The sequence below is a fragment of the Mastacembelus armatus genome, chromosome 22 (assembly GCF_900324485.2).
Source record: "Mastacembelus armatus chromosome 22, fMasArm1.2, whole genome shotgun sequence".
In the NCBI taxonomy this organism is placed as follows: Eukaryota; Metazoa; Chordata; class Actinopteri; order Synbranchiformes; family Mastacembelidae; genus Mastacembelus; species Mastacembelus armatus.
Window position 1 is genome coordinate 10,536,030 of NC_046654.1, and position 27,668 is coordinate 10,563,697.

Sequence of the window (27,668 nt, forward strand, 5' to 3'; positions counted from 1 at the left end):
GGTCATTTGGTGTAGTCTTGCAGGGCCCATCACTCACCTAAAAATGGACTGAGACTGCTCTTGTCTGTAACGGTGTCTATTCTGTTATTCATCCCAGCAATTTCTGTCCTATTGCTGGCTGCCCTCTGTATCACCCTCAGCAGACACTTCAACTCACTCAATGGAAGAAAGCTGACCTGTCTGGACTCAGAAGCTCCACAGCACTTATGTTTTAGGACCCACTGCTGTTAAGGACTTCTACTCCTTTGTAAGGACATGTTTTGAAAAAATTAATGTAAAAAAAAAAAAGTACAGTTTGATTAATCTCTCTGAAGCATGTGACTAATATGTTTCAGGTCATTTAATCAAACTACCAAACTTTTTGACCATTTGGTTCTTGAACCCCAAACAGAGTACATCATACAAGATTGTCAATATAACCAATTACATACACAAATACCTAAATACTGGCAGGAATTAAATGGGATTAAACTGGTTGCCAAAGTACCCAAACTGCACTATACACAACATCAGTATACTTTAATAATATTACACAAATATGTAAAATGTCTTACTCTGAAAAATAAACCTTTGATATTTTTTTTTTTTTTAGCAAAATAAATTAAATATCCATGACTCAATTTGATTATAAAGGACTACAGCTTCATAAACTGTAGGGGAGTAAGATGCTGGTTGGAAAGACTCATCCTGACTAGTGTTGGGGACCTACATAAAAAAAAAAAAAAAAAGTTAAATAATGAAGACCAGTTCTGCTAACATGGAAACAATTCTTCCATCCCTTGCAGTCTAAGGCAAGGTTTGCATATCACAAAAAGATATAAAAATTTATGGGTCTACTCTGTTGTCATCTGTAACATGTTACCAGAAGTGAGGGATAGAGAAATAGTCAAATCAAGGATAGTGGTCAGCGTTCCAAACATCATGGGTCTTCAGCAAACAAAAGGACTACCTGAGTAGAAGCATAAAACCAGCCCTTTTGTAAATATTGAGTACCATTTTCATTTTCATTACCAGGCAGAACATGCAGTTCTAACAGCTGAAAACATAAAAATATAAGCTCCATTTTCAACTACACCTCAAAATAGGAAAATGCAAAATTCAACTGCTGAGGAAGAATCTTTCTGCTGGCCTGAATAGCTGCAATTCATCTCACACGCTGCAGATCTCCTTGTCCTCTTTTGTTTTAAGTGCACAACAAGGATTAATTGATTTAAGTGGTGTGAGGATTGGACGGTAAAAAAAAAGCACCAAATATGGAAGTTTGAATGTAAAAATGCAAAGTGTGTATCACTGGCCACTGTATTTCATAGATGTGCGTTTTCCCATTTATGTCCAGCTATGAGAAGAGTCCATTTTTGAGAAGTAATGTCAGGCGACTGACACTCCAGAGCTGCAGTTCAGTCTGCAGCTCACTGTCCCTCAGAGATACTGGAGCAGTTAGTGGGGGAGTAATTGGCACGAAGGCTAACACTGAAAATGTATGTGCTGGTGCTGATGTACTTTGCCGTCCACGTGGGAGTGAGTGTGCGTGTGAATGTCTGTGTAGATTTTGGGGTAGAGTTTAGGGTGGAGTGTTGGTCCTCCTTGGCTGAGAAGGAGCTGCTGCTGTGCCAGATACTCCTCATAGTTCATGGAGCTCATGCAGTCTTTCTCTGGGCTGGAGGAGCTGGACAACGGAGCCACGCAGCCCCTGTCCCGCTCTCGATACGGCAGTCGGTGGGAGCTCTGCAGAACCTGTGCAGATGCAACTGGCGCGCTGGGAGGAGGACAGTGTTTTCTGCTCTGGCAGAACCAGAGTAGCACTGTGCCAAAGATGAACACTATTACTGCAGGGATGCCAATGATCACAGGCCAGGGGAGGGAGCTGGAAGTTGGTGAAAACATGGTGGCAATGGGAGGCTTTGTGTCTGCAAAAGAAGAAGGCCAAAAAACAGAAGGATGAAAACAAGTTGTCACACAAGAGTTACAGCCTATGACCATGTGTAATAATGTAACCAAAGCTCCATTTTTAGGTTATGTCAACTGAGCGATCTCCCTCAGCTGGGGAAGACCACAGGACGTGTTTGAAAGCGCTGCCAAAACTGAAAAAAACTGGAGTTAAATTTATAATAATACAAAACATAGAAGCAACAAATCCTCATGTTTGAACAATGAAGACAATTTTTCCTTGAGAACTGATTGAAAGAAATTATCAAAGTCCTGAAAGTGTGTTGCTCTGCAGTATGTGACAAAGAGACATTCCCCAGGCCTCACCTGGTCGCACTGTGAGGAAGGCGTTGCGGAAGCTGTAGCCCATGGTGTTGGCGCCTAAGCAGATGTACATGCCAGCGTCCTCCTCCTTGGCACGGGTAATGAGCAGCTTGTTGAGGTAGGAGCCATCAGGCCTGGACCACACCTCCCCCGTGGGCAGCACCACGAATCGGTGGTCCCCCACCTCGATGGTGGAGTTGTAGCGGCTTTCTTCGTTAGACTCCACGCGTTTGAGCCACTGAATGACCGGCTTAACGTCACTCCTCACTTTGCACTGGAACGACGTGGTGCCGCCGAAGTCCACCGTCGTGTTGACTGGGTGAGTGCCGGTCAGAATGGGCTTTGAGTTTGTTCTCTCTGCACAGACACACAGAACATAACTGCAGTCAGGACGCGCTCACAGTCATCTTTTGACATGACAGGCCTTCTGCGGATAGAAGAGGTCTTAGTTGTCCATACTGTTCTTAGCCTCAAGGTTGGAACTTATAATTGACAGAGAGGGAGGAATACCACATGTAACAGAAGAAGTATGTGTGATTAGTTTCCTCTCTTTCTTTGCTCCTGGTTGTACAGCACACATTTCTCATGGGAAGAGGGGGCAGTGGGTCTGGCAGACAGCTGTGCTTTAATCAGCTCCAGACTGGGTGGAGGGAGGAGGGACTCTGAGTTGAACAGTCTCTCTCTCTCTCTCTCCCTCTGTGCAAACACCAAGGCACAAGCCCGCACTCTCAAGCCTGTTTCCTCAATGTGCTTCTCATATACATGATTACACAAACACATTCATCCATGCAGCAAGGATACGAATAAGATCTGCTGATCGCAATCAGACATCAGGAGCAGGTAGATAAGAGAGAAGATTTCTTAAAGGTTGCAGGTCTTCCTCCATCAAAAATCAGAGCCACTATTACAGTGATTACACTATTTGAAATCCCTGCAGCACTGCACAGATCATAAAAATGATCAGCACAAACAGCGGTAATCATGTAAATTAATTCTTTTTACATCATGCGCTGGCACTAATATTTCCAGATGAACATGTCTGATATGCGCACAGCTCAGCCTCTCTGCAGGATACTCACGTATGACCTCAACTTTATACGTGGCATTGATTTCCCCCGCTCGATTTGAGACCCTGCAGGTGTATCTGCCGCTGTGCTCTGGCGTCAGGTTCCTCAAACTCAGAGTCCACTTCTTCTGGCGGCCCTCACCGACCTCCTGCTCGGTCAGCTGCGTGTCGTCCTTCAGCCACACAATGTCCGGACGAGGGGTTCCGCTGGCGGTGCATTTGAGCCGCACTGAGCTGCCCACGGGACGAGCTATCACCCTTTTTCTCATCTTAGCGGGCTGGGTGAAGCGGGGACGGACTGTGGAGGAAAAAACAGGAAACATTTAGCTGCTTATTGCAACTGTTCAATCTGTCCATGACATTTACCCCTAAAATACCATACCAGTGTTTTTTGGCTTCAAATTTAGATGGCTGATTATTTAAACTGGGGTTATTATCACTGTTTTATATCATTCAGAGGTTAAAGAAACCCAAATGATCCAAAATGGCAAAATAACAGAAAATATCCAAAAATCAAAACCACGTATCTTTTGCAGGTAGCTGTAAAAGTACAAGTGATTTGTAGTAAATAGGTAAAACCACTAGTATTAATTACATTCTGTAAGTACAGAGCTCTTACCGAGTTTTTCTGAGAAGCCATCAATGCCCAACTCAGACTCTGCTCCATGAGCTGTTCCAGATTCAGGTTTGTCAGAGCCTGAGTCATCTGTGGACGCAGCAGGACAGAACAGTTAAGGGCCTAACAAAGCAGTAAAGTTTACATTATTTCACTTTTAAGAAACAACAACTAGAAACTGTCAAACACTTGATGGTAGAGACTGTAATCTGAATGAAGTTGTATGAAGCCATCATGTACATCAAACAGCTGCCATCAATAAGAGTCTGCAGACCAACCTGCAGACCATATATGACTCGTAATTTACTACACTGTAAATCCATTTCTCAAATTGTAGGGCAACATCGAGGCCAAGGACTATGCCATAATGTTGCAGGTGTATGGCTGCTTTAAAGCCTGTTTTAACTTTCCAGCGTCCAACAGCAAACGGCAAACAGGCCTAGCAAAGTGTTCTTGGCTCCGAGTAAATTTAGCATTTACAGATAGGCTCTTCTGAGCGGGGTGCATGCTCAGGTCATACTGTGTAGCATTTGGAAGTAATATGATCAGTTTTCATAAGCTCAGCTCCAGGAGACAGCTGTGGAGTTTATGTCATTGGCTGACATCATGCGGCGGAGCCAAGACGGGGCTTAGAGAAAATATAATGAGTGAAACCTAATCGACAGCTTGTGACGCATATCGGCTTTTTGAGTTGAGCATTGATGAAGTAACAGTACAGGCCGGGCCCCTCGCCAGTGTTTATCACTCTGTGCAGGAAGAGGCATTGAGCAGATGGTTACTGAGGATCGACACCTAATAAGTGATTTTATATGACACTGCTGAGGTGTCAATTCACATTACAGTCATTCACAGTTGCAAACTTAGCAAGTAAAAATTAAGGGAATGGCAGAGGCAAGTCTGAATAACAATACAAAAGAAAAAAAAAAAGGCCTCTCACTTCTGTACCTGTGGTGCCCTGTTTTGATTTGAGTGCAGCCTTATTACTGGATTTTTCTCGATGCAGCTTGGCACACCTAATTCCCTCTCAGGGTTTGATTGGGTCAGGTAAAGAGACCAGATGTGACTTCTAACCCTCCGTTCTGCCTCCCTCTGAGTCCCCCCCCGAAACCCTCAAAGCTCTCTAGGGTTCTCTGGGTATAAACCCTCCTTTGTTTGTCCCCTGCAGCACCAAGCCCAGCCATGATGTCATGACTATTTGAAGGGGTTTAACTGGCCAACTATAATAACCCATTCCTTTAAAAACAGCCTCCAGTGGAAGAAATATTTCTCTGTTGCTCACTTGGGCTCTCCACATTCCTCCTGGTTCCTGAACCTCCCAATCCAAACAGAACATGGTCCCACACTGCCAGGGTTTTCTTTTTGACTTTTTTTTTTCCTGAATCTATTTCCTCTCTACTTTTCGGCAATTCTAGGAAACAATGGCGCCCTTTATATGTCTGTCCTGTTAAAGCTAGCCCTTGCCACTATTGTCTTTACACAAAGTTGGCTCATTAGAATGCAGACAGGAATGAGGTAGGGCATCTATTTGCTGCCATGTGATTGTTATTTTTGGAAGATCGAAAAATAAAATCAATAAATGAAGAGTAACTAAGAAGCCTCTGAATATATTAGTGGGTGTTTTGTTCACTACTGGAAAGTGAGTAAAAGCTGCAACCTATTATGGAATCAGTGGCAAAACATAAAATCTTCATACTTTCTACTGTGTGAAATAAAAGCTTCATTATACAACAAAACTTCAGTGGCAGGGGATTCAAATGCGTGTTTATGCAAGTAAACGCTCCATCTGACACTAAGAAGTTGTTTAAAATGCAACCAGACTCTGTCCGTACAACTTGCATCCATTCAAGGCCGCGCTTCAGTGTTTAGGGTTTGACGCCAACCCCTCCCACTTCATTCACAAATCCAGCCACAGGAAGCAGGTCACTACATACTCTCTCTGCTGGTCTCCTGTGCCAGCTGAATCACAGGAAAAGGCCTGGTGATTTGGGGTCAAAATGAACTCCAGATGTTGTTGGGGACATTGTAATGTCAAGGCAAAGTTATGCACAGTGGCCTTGCATCACACTCTGTAAATCTCCAAACAGCTACCACATGTGATCAGTCACACACAGGGCAGTTTATCTAACAGCTGTCCTGACAAACGTCTCTGGCAAGGAGCAACATGAACAATGTGCTACAAGAGCCAGCACCTCCATGTAAAAATAATGATCACTGCAAGTCCCATATTAGCTTATAATATATTATCTGTGCAGACATAAATATTTATATCCAAATGCTGTAAATGTTATTATAACAATCCCATGTTAATGCTATATGAAGCCTGCTGTAGCATGAGCAGCTGAGGACAGAGAGGCTGCTCCATGCATCGCTCTATCCTGGTGGGGGTGCTGGGAGGTGATGGAGCCAGTTGTCAGGAGACGACCCCAAACAGGGCCCAAACAGCCAGCTGGAGGGATTGAGGAGGCGCCATGTTGCACTGACTGACCAGATTCTTCAGATAGCCCAGGGGAGGACAAGCTGTCCGCTGGCAGATGGGAATAGGGATATCTCTCCAGCCGCAGTGGAGCCCCCTCCTCTTTCTTACATCACCCTGCAAAACCCTTTGCTCTCTCACTTCATTCTCAGCCCATGCCTTTGCTGTCTCCATATCTTACTATCTTTCTTCTGCTTGGCTTTCTCTCCTGGGTCCCAGCCGATGTTTAAAAAGTTATGCTTTCCACGTCGAGCCTTGAACTTGAACAGCTGCCAGGATTTTGTTGACCCTTCTCCCCCTGACCGGCACTATACCCGACTGGAGTTGCTTCTTGTGCTTTTTCATTCTGCGATCCAGTAAAAATAATAAACTGACATGATGGATACAGTATGTATAGCTATGCTGGGAGCTACCCCTCATTTACAGTGTTTCAAAAATAAATAAACGCTGTTCTCTGATCTCCTTGAGAAATATAACAGGATTCCGGGCAGGTTAACTGCATGCAGCTAAATAAAAATAGCTAACAATTAGCTGATTCATCCTTAATGGAAAGTGTTGCTCATGGGAATTTCAGACTTCTTGGCTGTGTTCAGCTGACTTCAATCCTGGAAGTAGTTTGACAATGAGGCCCCCTAATCTGTGCGGCACACAGGCACCCAGAATGCAATGCAAAAACAGCCATTGTAGTGATAACCTGCCAGAGTCTGATATTATGACGGACAAAAGGGGAGAAGAAAAACAAAAAAGAGGGGGGTGGGGGTGGGGGGATGTGAGATGCTGACGGGCTGCTGAGTGTCTTAAGTCAGTTTGTCATGCACTCACCAGAGGACGAATCGGAAATGGAACGAACTAGATCAAGATTAAGAGTCAGGCCAGAATGTCTCTAGGTAAATCCATAAAGGGCAAAAACACTCCTGATACAAATCTCATGGAAATATGCTTCCAAGAAAGACTTATGATTGAAATTCCAAAGGTATTTTTTTCCCTAACATAATCAGAGTGAGAGCAGAGCCACACATGGAGTCAGGTTGAACTAATCTCACAGCGATCCCTGCCAGCTTCATCACAGCAGTCTTAAACTATTCTCACAAAAGTCTTCATTCTCGCTCCGTCACACTGCAGCAGAAGCCAAACCAGACAAATTACCTGTCACATAAACACACCGCAGGGAGAAGGTTGTTATCTATCACAGAGGCTAACTGTGTGTGTGTCTCCCATATGTGTGTGTTGGTCTTAATTTGTCTAAGTCAGTCTTTATTTCCCAGCTTTGAATCAATATTTAAATCCTAATGTAACTTCCATATGCAGGTGGAGTATTTGGCTGTGCTGCAGAGACAAATACTTCATTTTGAAAAATAAGCTGTCCCACGTGTTTAAAGCACACAGTGGTCCAGGAACCTGTTTGAGCTTCTTTTTTTCCGGATATGTGTTTGGTTATGTTTACTGAAGTTCTTTCTCAGGTTGCAAAGACCTCTGTTTATACACCAGTCTGTACCAGTGGATGTTTACAGATATAATAAACATGCTTACCTGCTTACTACAGTATGTTAAGTGTTTGTATACTGATATGAGTAATATTAAGCATCTGTTTGTTATGCATATCTTCTGAGTTCAGGTTAAGTTTCCCATTTGAAATAATCCACATTTACATTCTGCAGAGAAAAAAACCATGAAATAGGCATACTCCACTACATCAAATAGGAAACAAGCCAAAAACTCTCAACAGGATCCAATCAGGACATTGAAACAGACTTAAAATTACATAGTGCTGCGTTATCCATCACATGATTGATTTTGTATATGTTCCATTATGAAGAGTTGAAAACTTAAAGTGCTCTTTCAGTGCAATGCAGAGAGACATAGCCACGTCTGACTTTGATTCTATATAGCACATTATAGCTGGCTCTGTGCCTCCATCTCCAGCCTTTCATTTTAGCCCAATCAGCAGACACCCTCTCTTTGAACTCACTGGCAACTTCCCATTGAGGGATGGCCTAAAAAAAAAAAAAATTCTTGGTCCCATCTATTCCCATCAAATGAGCATGCTTTATTACAACAAGCTCTGTTCACTGAAGTTCACTGAAGTGTTTTCCACATCCGCCTGATTATGGCTCTTCTTCTGAAGCACGGCCGTCACAAGGCTGTGCTGCAGCTCCTCCTGCAAGACAGACAGAGAGCACAGACTCTGGCCCTAATTAGGCATCTTAGAGTAATTAGACTAAACACAGCCTTCACGCTCCACTCTGCTCATTCATCATGCTCCGCTCTAGCGCAGAGGAAATGCACTGTATGCACATACACAAACGACTAACACACTCGCCCAGACTCTGCTTAATCCTCCAGGCCCCATTCAAGAGCTGTGTGAGAGTCTAAAGAAAAGCCGGCACTATTACACTGAATGTGTTTCTTATTGCGGAGCTGCAGACCTCCTGCCTCCACAGAGTGTAGCCTAAGGAGAGGGAAGAGCTTGAGATCCAATTCAGTCACAGAGGATGAAGTGGTATGAAACAATATCCCACACCGCTGTTGACTTTGGGCAGGAAGCGGTAAAAGCTGTAACACATACAAAAGATGAGAGGATCAAGCAGTAAACCTCCGTAAGTCCACTTGTTTTAGACCTCGACCTCTGTCAGTGATGGTGTCTTTTAACATTGGCACTGTGGTCAGATTTTTGACTACAGGGAAGGGTTACAAATAGGACCTCAAAACACCACAGCACAAGATGGTTTGAACAGACAAATGACTCCACTCTCTCTGCTTTTAGATACAAGACAGGTGATTTCATGTTTTATAGATGCCAAATTGAGCTTACATTTTTTAACTACGTCCAGTGACCTTATCTGAGGAACCTGCCGAGAGTCACATCAGGCATCCTTAGTCACAGAGGATGAAATAAAAGCTGAACTCCATCTGCACTCACCAATGACGATGAGGGTGTAGTTTATGTTAACGCTACCAAAGCCGTTGGTGGCTTTGCAGATGTAGGTCCCTGTGTCGTCTGCCTCCACCTCCTTGATCTTCAGGCCCATGCGGAGGATGCGGAAACGGATCCAGCCGCTGTGGATGTTGCGCCCATCTTTGGTCCACATTAAGAGCGGTGGAGGGTCTCCTTCCACTGGACACGGCAGCTTGATGGCACTCCCAAGCCTTGCCGTCTGTCTGTGAGCAACCTTCTCAGACACCCGTGGAGGTCCTGAGGACACAAGAATGGTACAATGCCTTAGAGCAATTCTTCAGCGCCTTAATATGGTTTCCCAAAACAAATCATGTGGTTCCATCTGCAGCTCACAGTAACATTAAAATTGGTCTCTGAGGCTGTTCTGGATATTTTGAAATGGTACACCACAACTTTAACTATTTTCCTACCAAAAACATCACAATAAGCAGTTATTCAGCGATTCCCTAGAACTGCATTCTAGTCATGATGCAGCCAAAATGATCAGTACTCGACCGTCCTGACTCTCAGACACAGCAACATCTACATCAGCAACCTCAGTTAGCAAACCTCTTCCAGTTGTGACCAGTTCAACCAAAATTTTCTGCTTTTTTTTTTTAATCATTTTACATTGAAATGAGAAAAAAAAACTGAATAGATAATACATAATTTGTCAAATTAAATTAGTACAAAGTACAAATACTTTCCAACCACCACTGAATGGATCGTTCTGGTGAAATTTTGTCAACTGCTGTTTCCAAGGGAGGAATGAACATTGAATTTCAATTTTATTCTACGTTTCCCCTCCTGTTAATCATCTTGGCAGCCATGTGTGCATACATTAGACACATCAGTGGAAAAATTACTCCAACATGATTAAGGAACTGAATAAATGCATAAACTGCATGAAACAGTTATTTTTATATTTTAGCGTTTATCTAGGTATGATCTGTCATATATAAGAATTCCACAAATATTAATATAATAAATAATATACTGAGCTTACTATCCAGACGACATTACAAAACCACAATGTTTTGGATATTATACGAGGTAAACAAACAGATAGTTTATTTGAATGAGCAAATGAAATTAAATATCTGAATGTGATTTTCCCTGATTAGAACCAGCTCTGAAAACAGTTGTTTGTGGACAGATGGAACGAGATAGAGGTAATTTGTCATCTTTTTGTCTGATTACCCAGAAATGTTGAAACCAGATTGTAATAATTGGACGAGCCCCGTCGTTCACGGCCTGCACAGAGCGGGTAAAGTGTTCTGGCTTTGGTTTTGCTTAGCGTGCAAGAGATCAAAGCGATGTGGTGGGCGGGTCGCAGTGAGACGGACAGCAGCCTGTTCTCTCTGCTCTTAATTGGCTCAGGTCTGCTCCCTCAGATCTGGTGAAGTGAAGCAGGCCAAAACACCCTGTGATGGTGTTAGGAGGCCTGCGCCGCTGCTCGCACAGAACTGGGCGTTAACTAACCCCTACCCCACACCCACCCACCCACACAAAAACCAAACAAACCCCAGAATTACTGAGCAGACTAGACACTGAAGAGAAACAGGAGATTGGGGGAGCAAAAAAAGAGGGAGCAAACACAACCAAACCCTGTAGCTGCAATACTCCTCAAAAGTACACACAGCAGTCTCTGCCTGAGAACAAATGATTGGTCTGGTAGCAGTAAAAACAATAGGGAGGGTAAGTACACATGGCCTCTCCCACCAGACACACACACACACACACACACACACACACACATATGGTAAACAAGAATTTCATTATACTGATGGGGCTGCAGTGGGGGAGGTGTCATAGGTAACTCCATCTGGCCATTTCATCCATCACATTGCCAACAGAGGTAGTGTATCATAAATGCAGGTGCAACATCTGGTTTGCTGGACCAGCAACCTTCACTGCTAAAAAAAAAAAGGTTTGACACACTCATTGTACAAAGTACAAATCTTACATCATGCCACAAAACACAGGAAAAAGACTTGGATCATGTGGGCATCAAACCAATGGAAACCTCCTTCCTTCCCTCCTTCTTTCCCCGACCATGCATGAACACACACAAACTAAGAGTTTTCCTTCCTCTCTGTGGATGCCGTTCCTGGTCCACAGCAATGCACAGGAAATTGGAAGTGTCACTGTTTATGTCTGTGGAGAAAACACAACCGCAGTCTTTCTTGGCTGTTGTCAGTTGGCCTGTATCTCACTCTTCTTCTACAAGCAAAGCTGAACAGAGGGGCTCACTGTTTCTGCAGACTCTGCTTTAGGACCGCAAACAGGTCACAGTGTTGGCTTGGTGCTACTGGGGCTCATAGGGATTGAGCTGATCCTAAGAGACTGAACCACCTTGACAAACAATACATTCATTTCTGCCAATTCTTGAACAAACTGGCTTCAGTTATCTCTCTTGACCTAAAGCCACACAACCATTTGCTCCTTCTGGACTAATGGAAGAGACAAAACAAGGCCTGATTCATGGCAAACAAAGTTTTAGCTGAAGCAAAGTGTCCAACAAAGATTTCTGAACATCGTTTGACATCGTTTGAGTCACTCTTATTTCTGTGTAAATAAAAACCCTATAGGGACCAGCCAGTAAGCTTACATTACAACAACAACTGGAAACATGTAGAAAGAGCTAACTAGCCTCGCCCAAAAGCAACAAAACCTGGCCACCTGCAAATAAACCACAACATATCCGCAATACACAACTTTCCTGAATGAATTTAACAAAGAAGATATAATATGTTCCATACAAAGCTTTAGAGACACTGCTAGCTGGCATTGTACATTTAAATGATCACTTGTGCGTGTATGAAAAATAAGAAGCTACAGCCAAAAACTTATTTTAGTAGAAACAAGGGGTCTGACTACCAACAATATAAATGCTTATTAGTTAATACATTTATGTCATTTGTTTAATCTGTACAAAAACCAGATGAGATATATGTTATTCGTGAGCTTTGGACATGCTACTGGTTAAATTTTATTACCTTAATGCAGAGTCAGGTTATTAAGAGTTTAGTTTAGTGCTAAGCTAAGCTAACCAACCTGCTTACTAACCAACCTGCTTACTGGAGCCTTGTTTGTGTCACATGAACATAAAAGCTCTTTATCCAACTAATTCCGGAAAAACAGCAAAAACTCCAATAAGCCCATTTCCAAAATGTCTATGTCTTTTAATTGCGATGTTTAATTTAATTTAATGTTTAATTGCCATGTGATCTCGAGACCCAAACTCTTCAGGATGACCCCAGCTCCTGAGCTCTTTGGCTTAAAAAACTAAAATTATTTGGCTCGTGCTCCAAGCACAAGGAATGTTCAACAAATGATTTCCTCCCTCCATCACCGCTTCTAAAAAACCTTTTGAAGTCCTTCTGAAAAACAAGGCATGAAGAGGTGCTGAAATCAAGGACAGGACATCGTCTGAATAACTTAATAAGTATTTGTGCTGTGCGCATGACCTTTCTCCTCCTCCTCCACCTCCTCTTTTCTCAAGGACAGGTTCTCTTAACCTTGGTGATGAAAGCTCTGAAACCACACAAATGTACCTTTGTGGCAAATCCAATTCTGTGAAAAAGGGAATTTTTAACTCTTCTGCTTGATTATAAGATACCTAGTTCAAGATGTCCCCAGTATAATATATAATCACACTATACCAGAACCAAAATGTTCTGTAGCTGCACTTTCCTCTGCTGTTTTAAGTTCAGCCTTCAGAGGCTCTCACCTGGTTGCTGAACTAAGCATTGTGGTTCTCTGTGGAGGCTGTGATGAATGGATATCTGCCAGATTCATGACAAGAGTTTCACAGTGTTTACTCAAATTGTTAGAATTGTTAGGTCCTCTGCACATGGAAAATGATACACATGACCATATGGGCTTCCCCCATATTGCAGCGTCTGTACGACGCTCCTTATTAAAGCTGAGCTCCATGTGTGAATGGAATCTTTCATAGCGCAGGAAAGGAAAGAGGAGGACTGGCGACTCACAGAATTAGCTCTGTTTTTCTTTGCTCGATTTGGTGATGGATTATTTTAGGAGAAAGGGGCACTTTCAATAAGAGACATTCTTGTGATTCAGACTAAATATAGCAATTTTTTTTTTTACAAAACCTTGTGAGCGGGTTAATGAACTGCTGATCTGAAGTGCAAGCATCCATGGAGGGAAATAAAGCAAATAAAGTAAATGTCAGAATGCAAATGAAAGAGAAATCGACGCAGAAAAGACTCCACAGGCCGACAGGCTTAAGCAATGTTCAGATGTGCTGGCAACTCTCTCCTCATTTATTTTCTCTTTTACAAAACACCTGTGGATTTGTAATGATGTGTACATGCATTTTCCCTCCCATACAAAGTGCTTTGGTTTTTTTAGGCAGTGCAAACATGTCAATAAAGGCCTGCCTTAGCTGCTGACAGCTGCTCCATTACCAAACACCTGGAACTCAAGCAACTGCAATGAGAACTACCTGATAATGTGCACGCAACACCATCGGCCCAGTCTAGGACATTCAAACAACACTGCAAACAGCTTCGAATATGAAGGATTCAGGTCTTAATCTCCAGCCAACTGCAAGAGTTTCTTATGCATCAAAAGGATTTTGCACACTGCCAGGCTGTAGTGATTCATTACTTGGATAAACACCGATCTGAGGGAATTTGTCTTCAGTATTTACATAAAGGATAAGAGACATAGAGATTGATACAATCCGGAGAATGCTTCCTCCTACTCAGCAGCACTGTGTTAGCTCAGTAGACCATTACAGAGCAGGCAGACATAACAGAAGAGAGGGAGGTTTAATGGAGCTTGTGCTCGCAGGGAAATATTCTATCATTCATCTCATAAAATCTTAGGAGCACTTGTATAATGCAAATCAACAAAATGGATGGAAAAATACAGAGAGGGAAGTTAGGAAAGGCACAAAAAGACATGAAAGCTGGAACCCAAATCCAGAGGCAGTGACTTCACTTGAGACTGGTGGGGTGGAGTGAAGGCGAAAGGTGAGGCAGACACGGCAGATCGGGGAGTGTGTGAAAGCCCAGTGTTTTGTTCAGAGCCCGTTGCTGCACTTGGCTATACATTTCACAAGCTGAGATAAAAATCTGTATAAAACAGTGGGAGAGAGGGGAGAAAGCCACCTTGGTAATTCAAAAAAGGAGGTGAGGGAAAGAGGGAGGGAGGGGACTAGGCAGGCTAGTGATGGGGTGAAAGGGGACGCGATATGCGGGGTGGCGGCGAAGGCTGTTCTGACAGCAGCGGGGCAGCAGAAGGTGAAGAATGCCGTCTTTTCTTACCCTCCAGACGTCCTGCCCAGCAACTTCACCCAGTGTGGTAATCAATACCTGTTATTTTCCCCTCTCTGCTTTCCAATCAATAGATAAGAGCAGGGTAAGACCAGCCAGGACAATGGCTCTTTCTTCGGCACCATCTGATGTGGACTGAATAGCAACTGCTTCAGTGGTGGGAATGGTACAGGAGGAGCTATTGGGTGACATGAGGGACTAGAGGAACAGCAGGAGGGGGTGGAATAAAAATAAAGAGGTAAAGAGAATAAGATGCTCCACTTGATTTATCTGATTAAATCAGATTCACTGGACTAACGTTGCAGCTTGTGCATCTGCTTCCTTCACCGACGGCTCCAGAACAACCGGCTCCTGCCGTCTCCTCATCAAAAGAACAGGAAAGAAACGGAGAGAAATTACTCCAGCGTCATAAAGCTTCTGGAAACATCTCCATCATGCAGCCGATCGTTAACAGGCCCTACTGTGGAGCCTTTGAACCCTAAGCTGCTATATTTCATTAAACTTGATCGCCTTCTCCAGGCTCCAGCTGCCTCTGTAGGAGAGAAGGAGCATGCGTGTGAGTGTGTGTGTGTTTTTGTAGACTCCATGGGACTGCTGTTATAGCACAAAAACAAAAATCCACAATTTTACTTCACTAATCACAAGATATGTCAGGATTAAAGTGGCTTATCGTCTCAGCTAAATGAGCCCCTAGGAGAAATCCTCCATTTTATGACTTCTTGAAACTTTTGATATTTTGATTACATGAATGGTCTCTTTCCAGAGGACCTTTCCATAAAGACTCCATGATTCCACAGGCCTGGAAAAGGAAACACATTAACCTGAACTGAAGAGGTCTTTCTTACAATGTTTTTCGAGGGGAATAGTTCATATCCTGCTTTTCCACTGTGTTACCTACTCATGCACAAAGCAGAAAGTGGGCATCTTTTTAAATGTGGACACTTTTTGAGTAATTTTTATTAATAATCCTTTAAGATAAGTTGAACCTTTATTTGTTTTGTAAATTGGCAATGTAATCAAAGCATAATCCTCAAAAACAATAAATCATCTAATGTCACTCCAAAGCCACAATTTATGAAAAACTACAGTTCCAGTTGTTTTAGGGAGAATAGTCTTCATTTTATTGAAATTACATATTTGTGAATATTTTTTTAAAAATGTAGACAGAGTAGAACCAATGGGATATATTCCGTAAATAGAAAACACAAACGAACACTAATTTGTCTGCATGCAATAATTCACCAATCCTGTCACGTCATAGAGAACGTGCAGTGAGTAGCCCTCTAGTCGCTTTATCTCACTCCATTAGGCTAAGGCCCCGTGCGCACACAGGGGCTGAGTGCGTGCTTAGGGCCACTTATCAGGGAAGAGGCAACAGGAGGGAGGCTGGGAAGAGCGAGACAGAGAGAGAGAGAAAGGACAGATAGAGTGACAGACGGAGACAAAGGGGTCAGAGGAGGGGAGAGAGAAAATGACGCCAAGGGGAGAGAAGTAGGATGAGGGTTAAAAAAAACAAAAAAAAAAAACAGAAGGACTGATTTTGAGAGTGGAGGGAGCAGAGGCTAAGATGGCAGAGAGGCCTCCTTTAACACACAGCTCATAAGGAGGGGAGGGCTGCATGGGGGAGTGAAGGGGGATTAGGTGGGCCCAGGCGGCAGTAACCAGGAATCCCAACAATCTCACACCCCACTCCCTGGCCCAGGCTCAGCCTCAGCCACATGACACACTCAGACAGACCTCTCCCTCAGCAATACAGAGCAGGGCACCAACGAGCACCTGTTTATTGCTGTCTGTCTAACATGTTTGGAGATGGACCGACCACTTGGCACTGCAAGGGACATTCTGTGAATGCTCACACACGTTTGACGGCTCTGGGTCACCTGTGCATTGTCTCCCACACTCATAAACACACATAGATGTGGAGGTTTGGATGCAAACAAAATGGAAACTCATTAATGTGAATGCCATTATCATCCACCTGCCTCAGATAGCAAAGAATTTTAAACCCATGACCTTCATATCGAACCATACACTCCTTTTTTTTCCAACATCTGGGTTGGGATATTCAGTAGGAAGCATTTTCTATGAAACATGTTTTTCATCTGAGTAAGAAACACAATGTCAAATGTTAAGGTTTGAATAAAAGAAGCAGTAACATAAGAATTTTTCCTATGAATTTACAATTAAATCTTATCATTTCAAGAAAAGGACATCTCCTGAGGCCATCTGTTTGCTGAATCGTAAACCTTGGGCAGCTTGTGCTCTTTTTAATCTTCTAGTTGGTTTTATGTCACTCTTTAACATGTTTCTACCATAGTTCTCAATGACAACAGATTTAGTAAATCTAAATCTCAAACAATTATCTGAATGAATAAATAAAGACAAGCACTTATTCAAACCAGCATCTGATGCCAGGTTTGGTGCCTGACCACTTTTAAGGTTCTTAATACATTTCAGATAGCACCTAACAAGTACTGTTTCTCTGTCCCATTTACTTTACATGTGGAACAGACATGCAGACATCTGCATGGCCACAATCAATGCCACAAGTTCACAATCAATGCTCTGAAACACACTTGCTGGGCAATCTACCCTTCAGTCCTATTACACCACCTCCTCATAACATTAACTTTGCTTTTGTTTCATGGCCTCCATCAGTCAACAGTGAGGTGCATCCTGCCACTCCCTGCATGCCTCCATCTCCTCCTCCTCCTCCTCCATCCCTCAGCCTTCCTGCATTCCACAGTTGGAAACAACTAACTATCCAACCTGTGTTGGGACTGTGACAACTGTACACAGTCGGAGTCCAGCCTGGAGGTGCTGAATGAGACACAGATGTTTTATTAAGTCAAGTCACCGTCACTCTGTGTTGGTCTGATGTTCTAGTGACTGGCAGAGATGCACGGAGGTTGTAAACAAGTCCGCTTTGAGCCAGACGTGCTGTCACCAGCAGGCCAGTGTGTCTGTGTGCATTTATGTGTCTGTGCGTATGTGTTACAGTAATGTGTGTGATAATGATGATGATGATGACGACTGAGCCTGGCACTGAGTGTCTCTAATGTCCTCACCTCCAAGAACCCTACACCAGCGTACGGTCTGGGGATCGGCCAATCTCTGTGACACTGGGACGCGCTTTACACCAGCGCCTTTGTCAACAAGGTCTTTTCAGGAGAGGCCTAATGAAAGACTGTGAGGTAGCAGGAGTGTTTGGGGAGAATGTGGCGATTCAGGCAGGAGGGAAGGAGAGGCTAGGAGAGGAGTGGGTGAGGGAAAGAGGAAGGCGGGTGAGACAGAGACGAGACAGAGCAGGGAGAAAGGGAGGGAGAGGCAAGGCAAGACAGACGGAGGGGGTGGAGAAACTGGCAAAGCTCTCACTGACAGCAATGGGGCCTCTTGACAATCCAGGAATATTGTCTGAAATCAATCTGTCATCATGGAGCTGTTGAGCCTGTCATTACAATGTGGTACTCACCGTTTCACAGTGACAATTTGTTCAGTGCTTTCCCAGTTCACCTTACTACTCAGCTGTACAAAGGTCACTACCCTCTATCCGTCTCTGTCTGCCAGACTGCCTGCCTCTCTTTTTGTTAATCAACTGTAAATGCAGAGCTAGACAACATCGATTCTTTGCTACCATGAGGATGAACATTACAGGATGAAGCTGGTTTTAGCTACTACTCTGCACACAGACAGAACCAACTTCCTGATGCTCTCAAATGTTCCCCAGCTCTGACCATTTTCAAATCTAGATTGAAAACTGTGTCGTGTGCCTTTAATTATTTCCATACCGCAGCTTTGTTTCTTCTTTACTACAAAGAAGACAACTTTGTAGTATTACAACTTAGTACTGCACTGTAATAGCATAGCTGTGTTTCTGGACTATAGTTATTTCTGTCTGCCTTACCTTGCCTTCCTATACACTCCTTCCATAAGGGGCCCCTGCACAGAAACAGGCGGTTGATGACCAGAATAGTCTTGCTGCAAAGGTAACTTACATATCACAGAATCCAAATAACAATGAATAAATCTAGAAAATATTTTTAAATATAATAAATAAGACTATGAAGAATGTTTGGAATAAAAAAGAAAATATATTTAGTTCTGCCACATTGATTTTGATCCTTTTTGTTTTCCTCATCCATTGTAATGAGTTCAAGGCTAAACGCTACTTCAGAAGTAAATGTTAATGCGCAAATGATAATAGCATGTTGATAGATGATGGTATAACGTTCACCACCTCAGATTAGCATGTTAAGCTGAAAACATTCACTAATTTGCTCTAAATACCACTGAAGCTGATGGTAACATCATTAGCTTTTCAGATATTCAGTCATAAACCCAAATACTGGACAAATAGAAACGCTGACCTGATGAAGTCAGGGCCATAAATTTATGCCATGATAAAATTTTTGCCAATCAATACAATTTTTTTTATATGTTTCAATAAAAAACAAAAATGTGAACCTAATATTAGCACTAGATGAAAATAATTTGAGTGTAAACGTAATAGAAAAGTAAGAGGTACCCCTGGTTTTATGGCTATTCATCAAATAGTTGTCATAATGCTTGTGTCTGGACCACAAATATCAACCTCATGATTCACTACAGGAAAACCCAGAAAACACCAAATCCTCTGGGAACCGTGAATGTACAAAGTTTCATAGCCATCCATCTAATAGCTGTCAAGATATTTCTGGACCAGAGTGGTGGCGCAACAGATGACAAGCACTGCCATCTTTAGAGCCACATCACCAGCATGGCTGAAATTAAACAAAATGTCTAAAAGTTTCACGATTAGCCAATCTAGATACAGAGTAACTGTATAAATGTAATGTCCCAATCCGCCAAAACTCTAACTACAAGTACATCTAGTTTGGGGCTAATCCAAAGCCCAAACTCACACATCCCTGTGCATGAGGAAATCAAATCAGTTTCACTGCATGGTGCAGAATTCCAGTCTGGGATAGAAGAAGCCCTGCTATAAAGATGACAGATCATACGCTCTGTTCCTGAGATGATTTTTCCTCCCTTGCCCCGCTCCACTCTTCATGTCAAACCAGGGACATATTTTTCCATTCATTACAGAGAAATGGGTCTCCTGAATGAAAAATCAGGGCCTCACAGCCTCCTTAACTTCCAGTGTTGAGAGGCTGCTGCTGCTGGAAATGGGTGCAAACAAAGTCCTTCATTACAGCGTATATCCTCGCAATGAAAACACATTTTGACGTACTGTGACAAACAATCGTCCAGACCAGACTCTTTACAGCCTCAATCAATGGGGACAATGCACAAAACATTTCGAAGGTCACTCAAAAGAATCGCTAATGAAAAACAAAGTTGGAGTGAAAAAGCCACAAAGCCATGTGGGGTCTCATTGAAGCTCATCGGAGGTGAACTGAAAGAGGGGGATCGAGGGAGGGGAGGATGGAAGCTGGAAGGAGGGTCCAGTCCTGTGTGTCGAAGGCAGCAGAGGCCTCATTCAGAGCTTGTTACCCCAGCTGTCCCATGGCTCGGCTTTCTTGAGGCCCAGCCAGCCATCACTGTTGCCATCAACATAACTTTCAATCAACCTTTTAACTACAGAACAACAGGGTTAGCGTGTGTGTGTGTGTGTGTGTGAGAGAGTGAATGTTTGTCAGGACAACAACTGATTTCTAAAGATACTCTTGTGTGAGAAAAAGGTAGCAGAAAAACAAAGAGAAAAATTGATCCAGTGCTGAAGTCTGGCATCAAATTATGAAGCCGGCTAACACCAATCTGTTTGTCTTAACCACAAACAGAAGGACAACAATGAAAGACTTGATGGCACAAAGAAAAGAATACGTTTAAAAAAAAAAAAAAAAGAAAGAAAGGAAACTCATTCTGAAATGATATGCAACAGGTACCGCCTGGGTGCCTGATTTGGTATTCTGATAAGTCTGTACGAGACTACTGCAGCCAGATTCAAGCAGGCTGTGGCAAGTACAGCAAACAAGCACAAACAGTAAGATGGAACAGATAATATTTCTGCACTTTAAATCTGTCTTTTATTCACTAACATCACAATGACAACTGCTGGACTTGTCTAAACCTGCTCAGTCCAAGAAATTTCCTGAAGGCCACCATCACATAAATGCAACGTACTGTGGATGTGTTTTCCTGAGCCCACAGAAGGTTGTTGTGGTACAGGTTTGTTGACTTTTGGCACTGAAATGGTAGAAGATGCAACAAGGAGGTAACGCTAAAGGAAAGACCTTGAGAAAAAGATGAGAAGAAACAGACGTGGGAAGGTAAAAACAAGAGTTTTGATTTCTGCACTGCTTCCTGCAGCTGTATGAAGATCCACGATCCAAATCCACATTAAAATTTTAAATATTTACAGGAAGGCAAAACTGGCTTTTACCGCTGAAGGGTGTAAGCGGAGCGTGATTGGAAACTCATCATTTCACTTACGAAAGCGTCTGAGTGAACAGCTGTGGAGCAGAAAATAAGGAGAGAGGGGGCTGAAGGAGGAGGGAGGGTCTCTCTCCGTGACTTGGCTCCTCTAAAGACAAAGAGAAAACAAGAACGGGACTGGAGGAATGAGAGAGGCTTAGAAAGTGGGGTTGTACAAGACAAACATTTCCCACTGAGGGGCTGAAATGTTATTGTAAGATCACTTGTAAGGTTCCAGTGAGGCAGGCTCCAACCCCACCTACAGGTTCGGTTCCAGATGCTCAGTCCACACACTCCACACAGCATGAAGCCTATGGAGCCTATAATGTCCGATATTATCAAAAGCTCATTTAAGACCAAAAAGCTTTTATTTAACAAAAGTCAGTTATTCATCGGTCTGGTAAATCAGGCACGCCGTCAGTCCAGAGAAGAACATAAAGTAGATTATCATGTGAATGGTGACAGTGTGGCACCTCCATGTGCACTTTGTAAGCGGCTCCATGGATTTTGTGAAGGTTAATAGGAGCACAAGGAATTCTATTTAACTGAACCCAGATCCATTCAGCCAGCAGGAAGAGTGTGTGTGGGCTGAAAACACTCCCGGAGCAAACTGCCCAAACAAACTAATGAGCATTGTACACACACAGACCTTTGGTGAAATTCAATCGGATTTTCTTAATACAATTATAAAAAGAAGAAAATGAAAATCTCCTCTCCCGAGCATTAGCATACAGCTGGAAGTGACAAACACTGAAAGCTTTTTGAAATTCCACATGAATGCTAATTGAAGTGACCATTTAAGTCAGTCAATGAGGGGAGTGCTGCTCACAGGGATTATATGACCCTGCTAAAGTAAACACCAACTGACCTCCATTAGGACTACTTATCACAGCTACAGCCCCTTCCTTTCTTTCCCCTGCGAGGGGTGAAGTCTGACACATTCCTCTCTCCGAATGTTTCCTCCTGAACTGATGGGGTCAGCAGTGTGTGGTGATAGATCGGGAAACATGGGTTGTTATAGTGCTGGTAACATTATTTCTGGGATAGAAACTCAGGGATCCTAGCAGGAGGAATATTATTTCCACCTGGTTTAGTAGAGAAAGTGGTTGACCAGGGATAGTTGCTGGTATACCTGAGGTTTTCCTAATTGCCCCGTGTTCCTTGGATGTCTCATTATCACAACTTTGCTCAGAGTAATTTCAGTCTCCTTAATAGAACTCACATATATTCAGACGCACAAAGGCAGTGCCGACTCTCGTAACTTCTTCTCACGCACCTCAAAATGGCAGTGCCTCAGTAAAGCCAGTCCCCCCACCACCCCCCCACACCGTCTGCTGTCTAATGCTTGGTAAATAAGTCCAGTCTACAGGGATGAGGGGTGTTTAAAATTAATTACCGCTGCCCTGTCAAACCTGGGGGACCGCCGCACGTAATAATCCATCCACTGTTCAAATGGACCCAGCGTTGGTACACGGGCTGACAGAGAGCTGAGAAGGGGCTGGGTGGGGGTAAAGGTCAGCTCATGGCTTGTTTTGATGACAGCACGTTAGTGTAACTCACTTCCTTCAGCTTTACACTGGTAATAAATCGGAGGAAAGGCAGTGAGAAGCAAGGAAAAAGAAGGGGATATGTGTAAAAAGGGTGGCAGTCACTGCTGGTTGGAAGACCAGAGGACAGTTGTAATAATTACAGCTGAAGCAGAAAATGAGAAATGTATGACTTTTCTTGAGTTGATGTTTGGTGTGGAGTTAAAAAAAAACAAAAACAAAAAAAAAACACAAAACATTAAACCAAGCGGATTCTGTTTCTAATAATTTAATGGGGCATTAAAGTGTGAGTTGGTTCTATAAAAAAAACACATCAATCATCAGAAAAGCAGAGATTTTTCAGTGCAACTCTTTTTCCTTTTCCTTTGTTCTGTCTCCCCAGCTTGGCCCATGAGCCAGAACACCACTGTTACACCTTCTTACTATTCAGGAGCTATTTAAAAATAAGAGGACTTTGGGGCATTTGGTTACTGAGAAACTAGCCTTATTACGGTTAAAAGGAAATGGAAAACTGTCTGGGAGCCAAAAGGCCTTGTGATTTTAAAAGCCTGTGGCATACTACTTATCTTATAGTAGCTTTTTGTTTTTTAACCATGATGTAATTCTGCTATAAAATGTATATTTTCCAAACAGGGTCGCAGAGCAGTTTGCACCAAACTTCCCCGGATGGCTCCAGAGGTGAAACAAACATGTGTGTGCTGTTAGAAGACATGAATAACGCAGATTCACACACACATGCACAAAAAAGGCACAGCTCTATTTGATGCCTGCTTCTAATTAAAATGCATCCAAACAGTACAATTCAGTGTGTGTGTGTTTGTTGTTAGTGAGTCCCTCTGCATAACAGAGACACCTGGTGCCTCTGTGTTTCTCCCAGGCTGCATTTCTGCAGATCCATATGTCCTGGCTGCTGCAGTCGTCATTTTGTGGAGCCTAGTGGTCCCCGGGCCTGTCGCCACATTAGAGGCTCTGCTGGGACACATCACTGAGCACCTCCTCCAGCTGCTGGGGGTGGCGAAACGCAACGGGGGAGAGGGAAGGGGCTGGGACAGAGGAAGTGAGGGGGTTCCTATGGGGGTCTTAAGAAATAATTCTTGCTTAGCCAGTCGCAAAAGCTGTTGCAGCGGAGAGAGAGAGGGTCCATGTGTGGATGTGTGTGTCTCTATATGTGTGTGTGCCTGTGGTAGAAAGGGCCGGGGGTCCAGGGTCAGATGTCACCTGATGACTGACAGCAACAGGCTTAAAATCACGGACTAAAACTTTTTGTCTTCTCAGACGCATTGTCTGTAATATTTACAACAGTAAAATAACACTTCAGGTGTGTTTTTACTGTTTCACACATAAGTCAGAGTGGCCTGTCCTTTATAATTGAATTTACATTTGTCAAAGGTGTCATCATACATTGTTAAACTTTACATGGACAGTTTTACTGCCTGGCTGGCCTTTAGTATAACCATAAAAGCACAACCCCCCTGACTGCATTTCACAGGATGTCGGAGTCAAGCTGTTGTACTTGGACTGTAACAGTGAACTCACTGTATCGCTGATTCTGCTTGGAGAACTGCAGGATACAGATTGTCAAGCATCATTCAAAATTATCTCACTATAATAGTTGACGTGTCGATATCTCTGTGCATCTGCAACCACTGTCAGGGAAATTAGAAATAAGCTGCAAAACCTTCCTGCTGTCTGACGCATCAGATCTCCACTCTTCATTGTCCCATCAAATTCCCTCTTCTGTGTCTCTCCTTCACTGACATCTGTTAATCTGTAAACATACAAAATTGCCCGTCTAATCTTATTTAGCCTCCGCGTCTTGTTTACTCTTGGTTTAGTCCTGCCGTGAAGGCACGGCCGCCCAACTGTGAATGAGGCTTTGTCTGCAGACCCACAGATATAATCTCCATCTCTAAACCGCCGCCAACCCCTTCCTGCCCCCTCTACCTCAAGCCCTGATAGCCACACGCAGGTATTGTACCTATTAGACGCCTCTTGACGCTGAGGTGGAGAAGAAAGTGAGCGCTATGGAGCCTGCTTGTTTTCCCACTGAGAGGTCTTCCGGGGAAACGTGTCTGTTTTTCAGATTTCTCTCATTAAAGCTGGAGTGTAGTTTCAAGGTTTGCCTCGGTCTTTGACTCATGCCACTGGATTGCATCAGTCATGGTTCAGTAGTCAGTGATGGTGGATGAAATCATAGAAATTGCCTCGGCAGTTATTCACGAGCTGTTGACAAGCTCACTCTGAGTTGTCTTTATAAAGCCAAGTATTGATACTGGCACAACAAACAGTGTAGTGAATTATGGTCAGACTGAGGTCTCCCACTCTCAGCTCTGCATATCAGTCATGAACACACACATGCACACGCACATACACATGCATGCACGCATGTGTATGTGCCTGTACACACAGAGGCTGATGTGAGACAGTCCCTTGGCCAGCCATGGCAGTCCTGGAGTCTTTGCACTGACTTGTGTTCTTTCACCCTGGGAAGCTGATGGATGATGTTTGTTTGTTTTAGCTGCAGTGCGCGCGCGCACACACACACACACACACACACACACACACAGCTATGACTGAAAAACACACAAAAACAAGGTAGTGGTAGGCTTGCCCTCTCTCCTTCCCCTGCCCTGTGTTGATTTTGGGCTCCGTTTAGATTTTTTTTTTTTTTTTTTTTTTTACTTTTTAGTTTTCTGTCTCTTATTCCTCTGTGAGAAAACGTTAAGAGTCAACTGAGACTTTATTCAAGCTCACAAAAAAAAACAAACCAACAACAAACAAAAAAAAAAAAACACCTTGGGTTATCTTAGAGCATGAATCCGGTGTCACCTTCCAAGATCAAAACCCGTATTATTCATAAGAAAGACTGAACATTTGTAAAGCAACTCTCACCTCTGGCACAGTCAGTCAGTAAAACAGCCTCCAAGACGAACAGCACCATGTTGAGGATGCCCATACTATCCAAAGACAACTTCATGTTCCCTAAAGCTGAAAGACACGTGGACACAGTGAGACAGGTAAAGAAAATCTTCTCCAAGCCATCAATAGCTGTAAAAATAAAACTGCATGGCTAATAATAATAGAAAAGGAAAAAAAAAAAACAATAGTAGAGGACTATATTAACATATACAAAGTTGTCTCCATGTCACAGTTTCAGTTTTTTTCTTAAATTGGACCCCAAACTACACTTCTGGATCTTTTAAAGTCTGTAAGAAAGTCTAAAGGAATTGACATGATCCCCAAATAAAGTAAAGTTTGGGGTCAATATTCCCTAAAAAAATGTGTATAAATTGAATTTAAGCCTTAAAATACACAGTGGGTTAGCACTACATCATGGTGTGTGAAGAGTGGACCGATAGGTTTGGACTCTTTCTGTCTACAGTATTTCAGGAAAAGTTAACAGTCCTGGCTGATGTTTGCAGGCTAAACTTTCTAATATAGCTAAGGTGTTTTGGCTAGTTTGTCTTAGTGAGGTCTTACAGTAAGGACAGCTTGGGTAAACATGCAAATACACAGGACATGTTAAAGCTAAAGCGATGAAAGGCCAGTGTGAACGTGTCGATAACATACCTGGACAGTCAATGAATGAAGTCAACCTCGTATGAGCCTCTTGACAGAAATACTTCGAGCTGAAGTCCGTGTCGAGTCCATGAATCAAAACTTACAGCGGTGGACTTTCCGCAGACCTCTACCGGACCGTCTCTACCGTCTCAGGAAAAAAATAATAATAATGTATTCAAGGCTGTGACAAAATTGTAAACTTTTTTTTAAAAATCGCAATAAATATCCAATATGTTAATTGTTTGTAAAACTCTGGGCGGTCTAAGAGGCTGTGTAATCCCGCTCCGTCCACCCAAGTGACTTTTCCAGTGCGCACAGAGCGGAGCCTTGTTGTCCGTCCCAGCGCTGCAGCTGCGGGCCAATCACAGCCTGCAGGGGCCGGACACGTTTAACTCTTCGCCTCTCACCCACAACAACCTCTTCATCACTGAGCCATTGTCCCACCGCAGTCAGACACATGTAACAGCTGCACAGCCCAATTATTAAGCCCTTACTGCCACTCTCCTATCTTCACTACATTTGTCTTAACTTACTACAAGGCACCTCAGGTTACCACAGTACTATTCAAATATTAGGTTCAAAATATGTAAACACCTACTGAAGCCACGCCCAGAATACTGCATGTTATATCCTTATCAAATTCATATCTAGGGCACCATGGTGGCTGAGTGGTTAGCACCGTTTACTTCAGGTACTCTGGTTTCCTCCCACAGTCCAAAAACATGTATGTCAGGTTGATTGGTGACTCTAAATTGCCCATAGGAGTGAGTGTGAGTGTGTGAGGTTGTTTGTCTCTATGTGGCCCTGTGATGGACTGGTGACCTGTCCAGGATGTACCCCTGCCTTCCACCCAAAGAGAGCTGGGATAGGCTCCAGCTGATCCCTGTGACCCTGGTTAAGGAATAAGAGAGTATAGAAAATGGATGGATGGAAATCCATATCTACTTTATGGTTCACCCTGTGCTGGGGCTGATAAATATCATTACATGTCACTCCATGAACAGGTGCTGCCGCCTAGTGGCTCCTGTGTTGACCAGACTCCACTGTGCAGTGACTGACTCATATGTTGGCAGCACACAAATCCTATTGCTGGCTTTGTGTCTAATATAGCGTTATCTAACTGTGTAGCTATTCCACATCAGATACTCCTGAGGGGTTTAACTTTCTTCAATTTATGTTTGACACACATGTCTTTCCTATTTGGTCACTACATATTTTCTTCCTGAATATTTAGTCTAGAAATGTAATATTATAATTCCACAAAGATCTGGGATTACCAGGAGGTGGACAAAACAAAATTATAAGCAGCAGAGACAGGAATATACTGGCTTTTAGTTGAAATTATCACACAAGCTTAAAAAAAAAAAAAAAAGTTAACCCTTACCTCTTCTCAAACTTTGGAAAGTTCCTGTTAGAGCCAGAGCAGACATTATACAACTGTTCTGACTCAACAGGACTCCTCGTGATGGATAAACTGACCTTTCTGTATAAAACTGTTTA

The 27,668-nt window shown here is 43.1% G+C and overlaps 1 protein-coding gene across 1 annotated transcript; it reads right to left on the reverse strand.

Annotated features, from left to right (window-relative positions):
- Nucleotides 1–325: 325 nt before the first annotated feature.
- Nucleotides 326–26,493, reverse strand: LOC113127303 (fibroblast growth factor receptor-like 1). Its single transcript, XM_026301767.1, has 7 exons — nt 26,178–26,493; nt 25,500–25,595; nt 9,326–9,598; nt 3,936–4,022; nt 3,330–3,614; nt 2,254–2,607; nt 326–1,907 (listed from the first exon to the last, which is right to left on the reverse strand). Exons 2-7 carry the CDS (start codon nt 25,582–25,584, stop codon nt 1,465–1,467), a joined length of 1,527 nt encoding a protein of 508 aa, XP_026157552.1. The 5' UTR covers nt 25,585–25,595; nt 26,178–26,493; the 3' UTR covers nt 326–1,464.
- Nucleotides 26,494–27,668: the final 1,175 nt, after the last annotated feature.

What these genes read in the sequence shown, in the direction of transcription:
- LOC113127303 (XM_026301767.1), bottom strand. Translation starts at nt 25,584, where the DNA reads ATGAAGTTGTCTTTGGATAGTATGGGCATCCTCAACATGGTGCTGTTC. An exon ending in ACTGACTGACTGTGCCAGAG is followed by an intron (nt 9,599 to 25,499) that starts GTGAGAGTTGCT and finishes TTGTGTCCTCAG; the next exon opens with GACCTCCACGGGTGTCTGAG. An exon ending in CTACACCCTCATCGTCATTG is followed by an intron (nt 4,023 to 9,325) that starts GTGAGTGCAGAT and finishes CTGCGTCCACAG; the next exon opens with ATGACTCAGGCTCTGACAAA.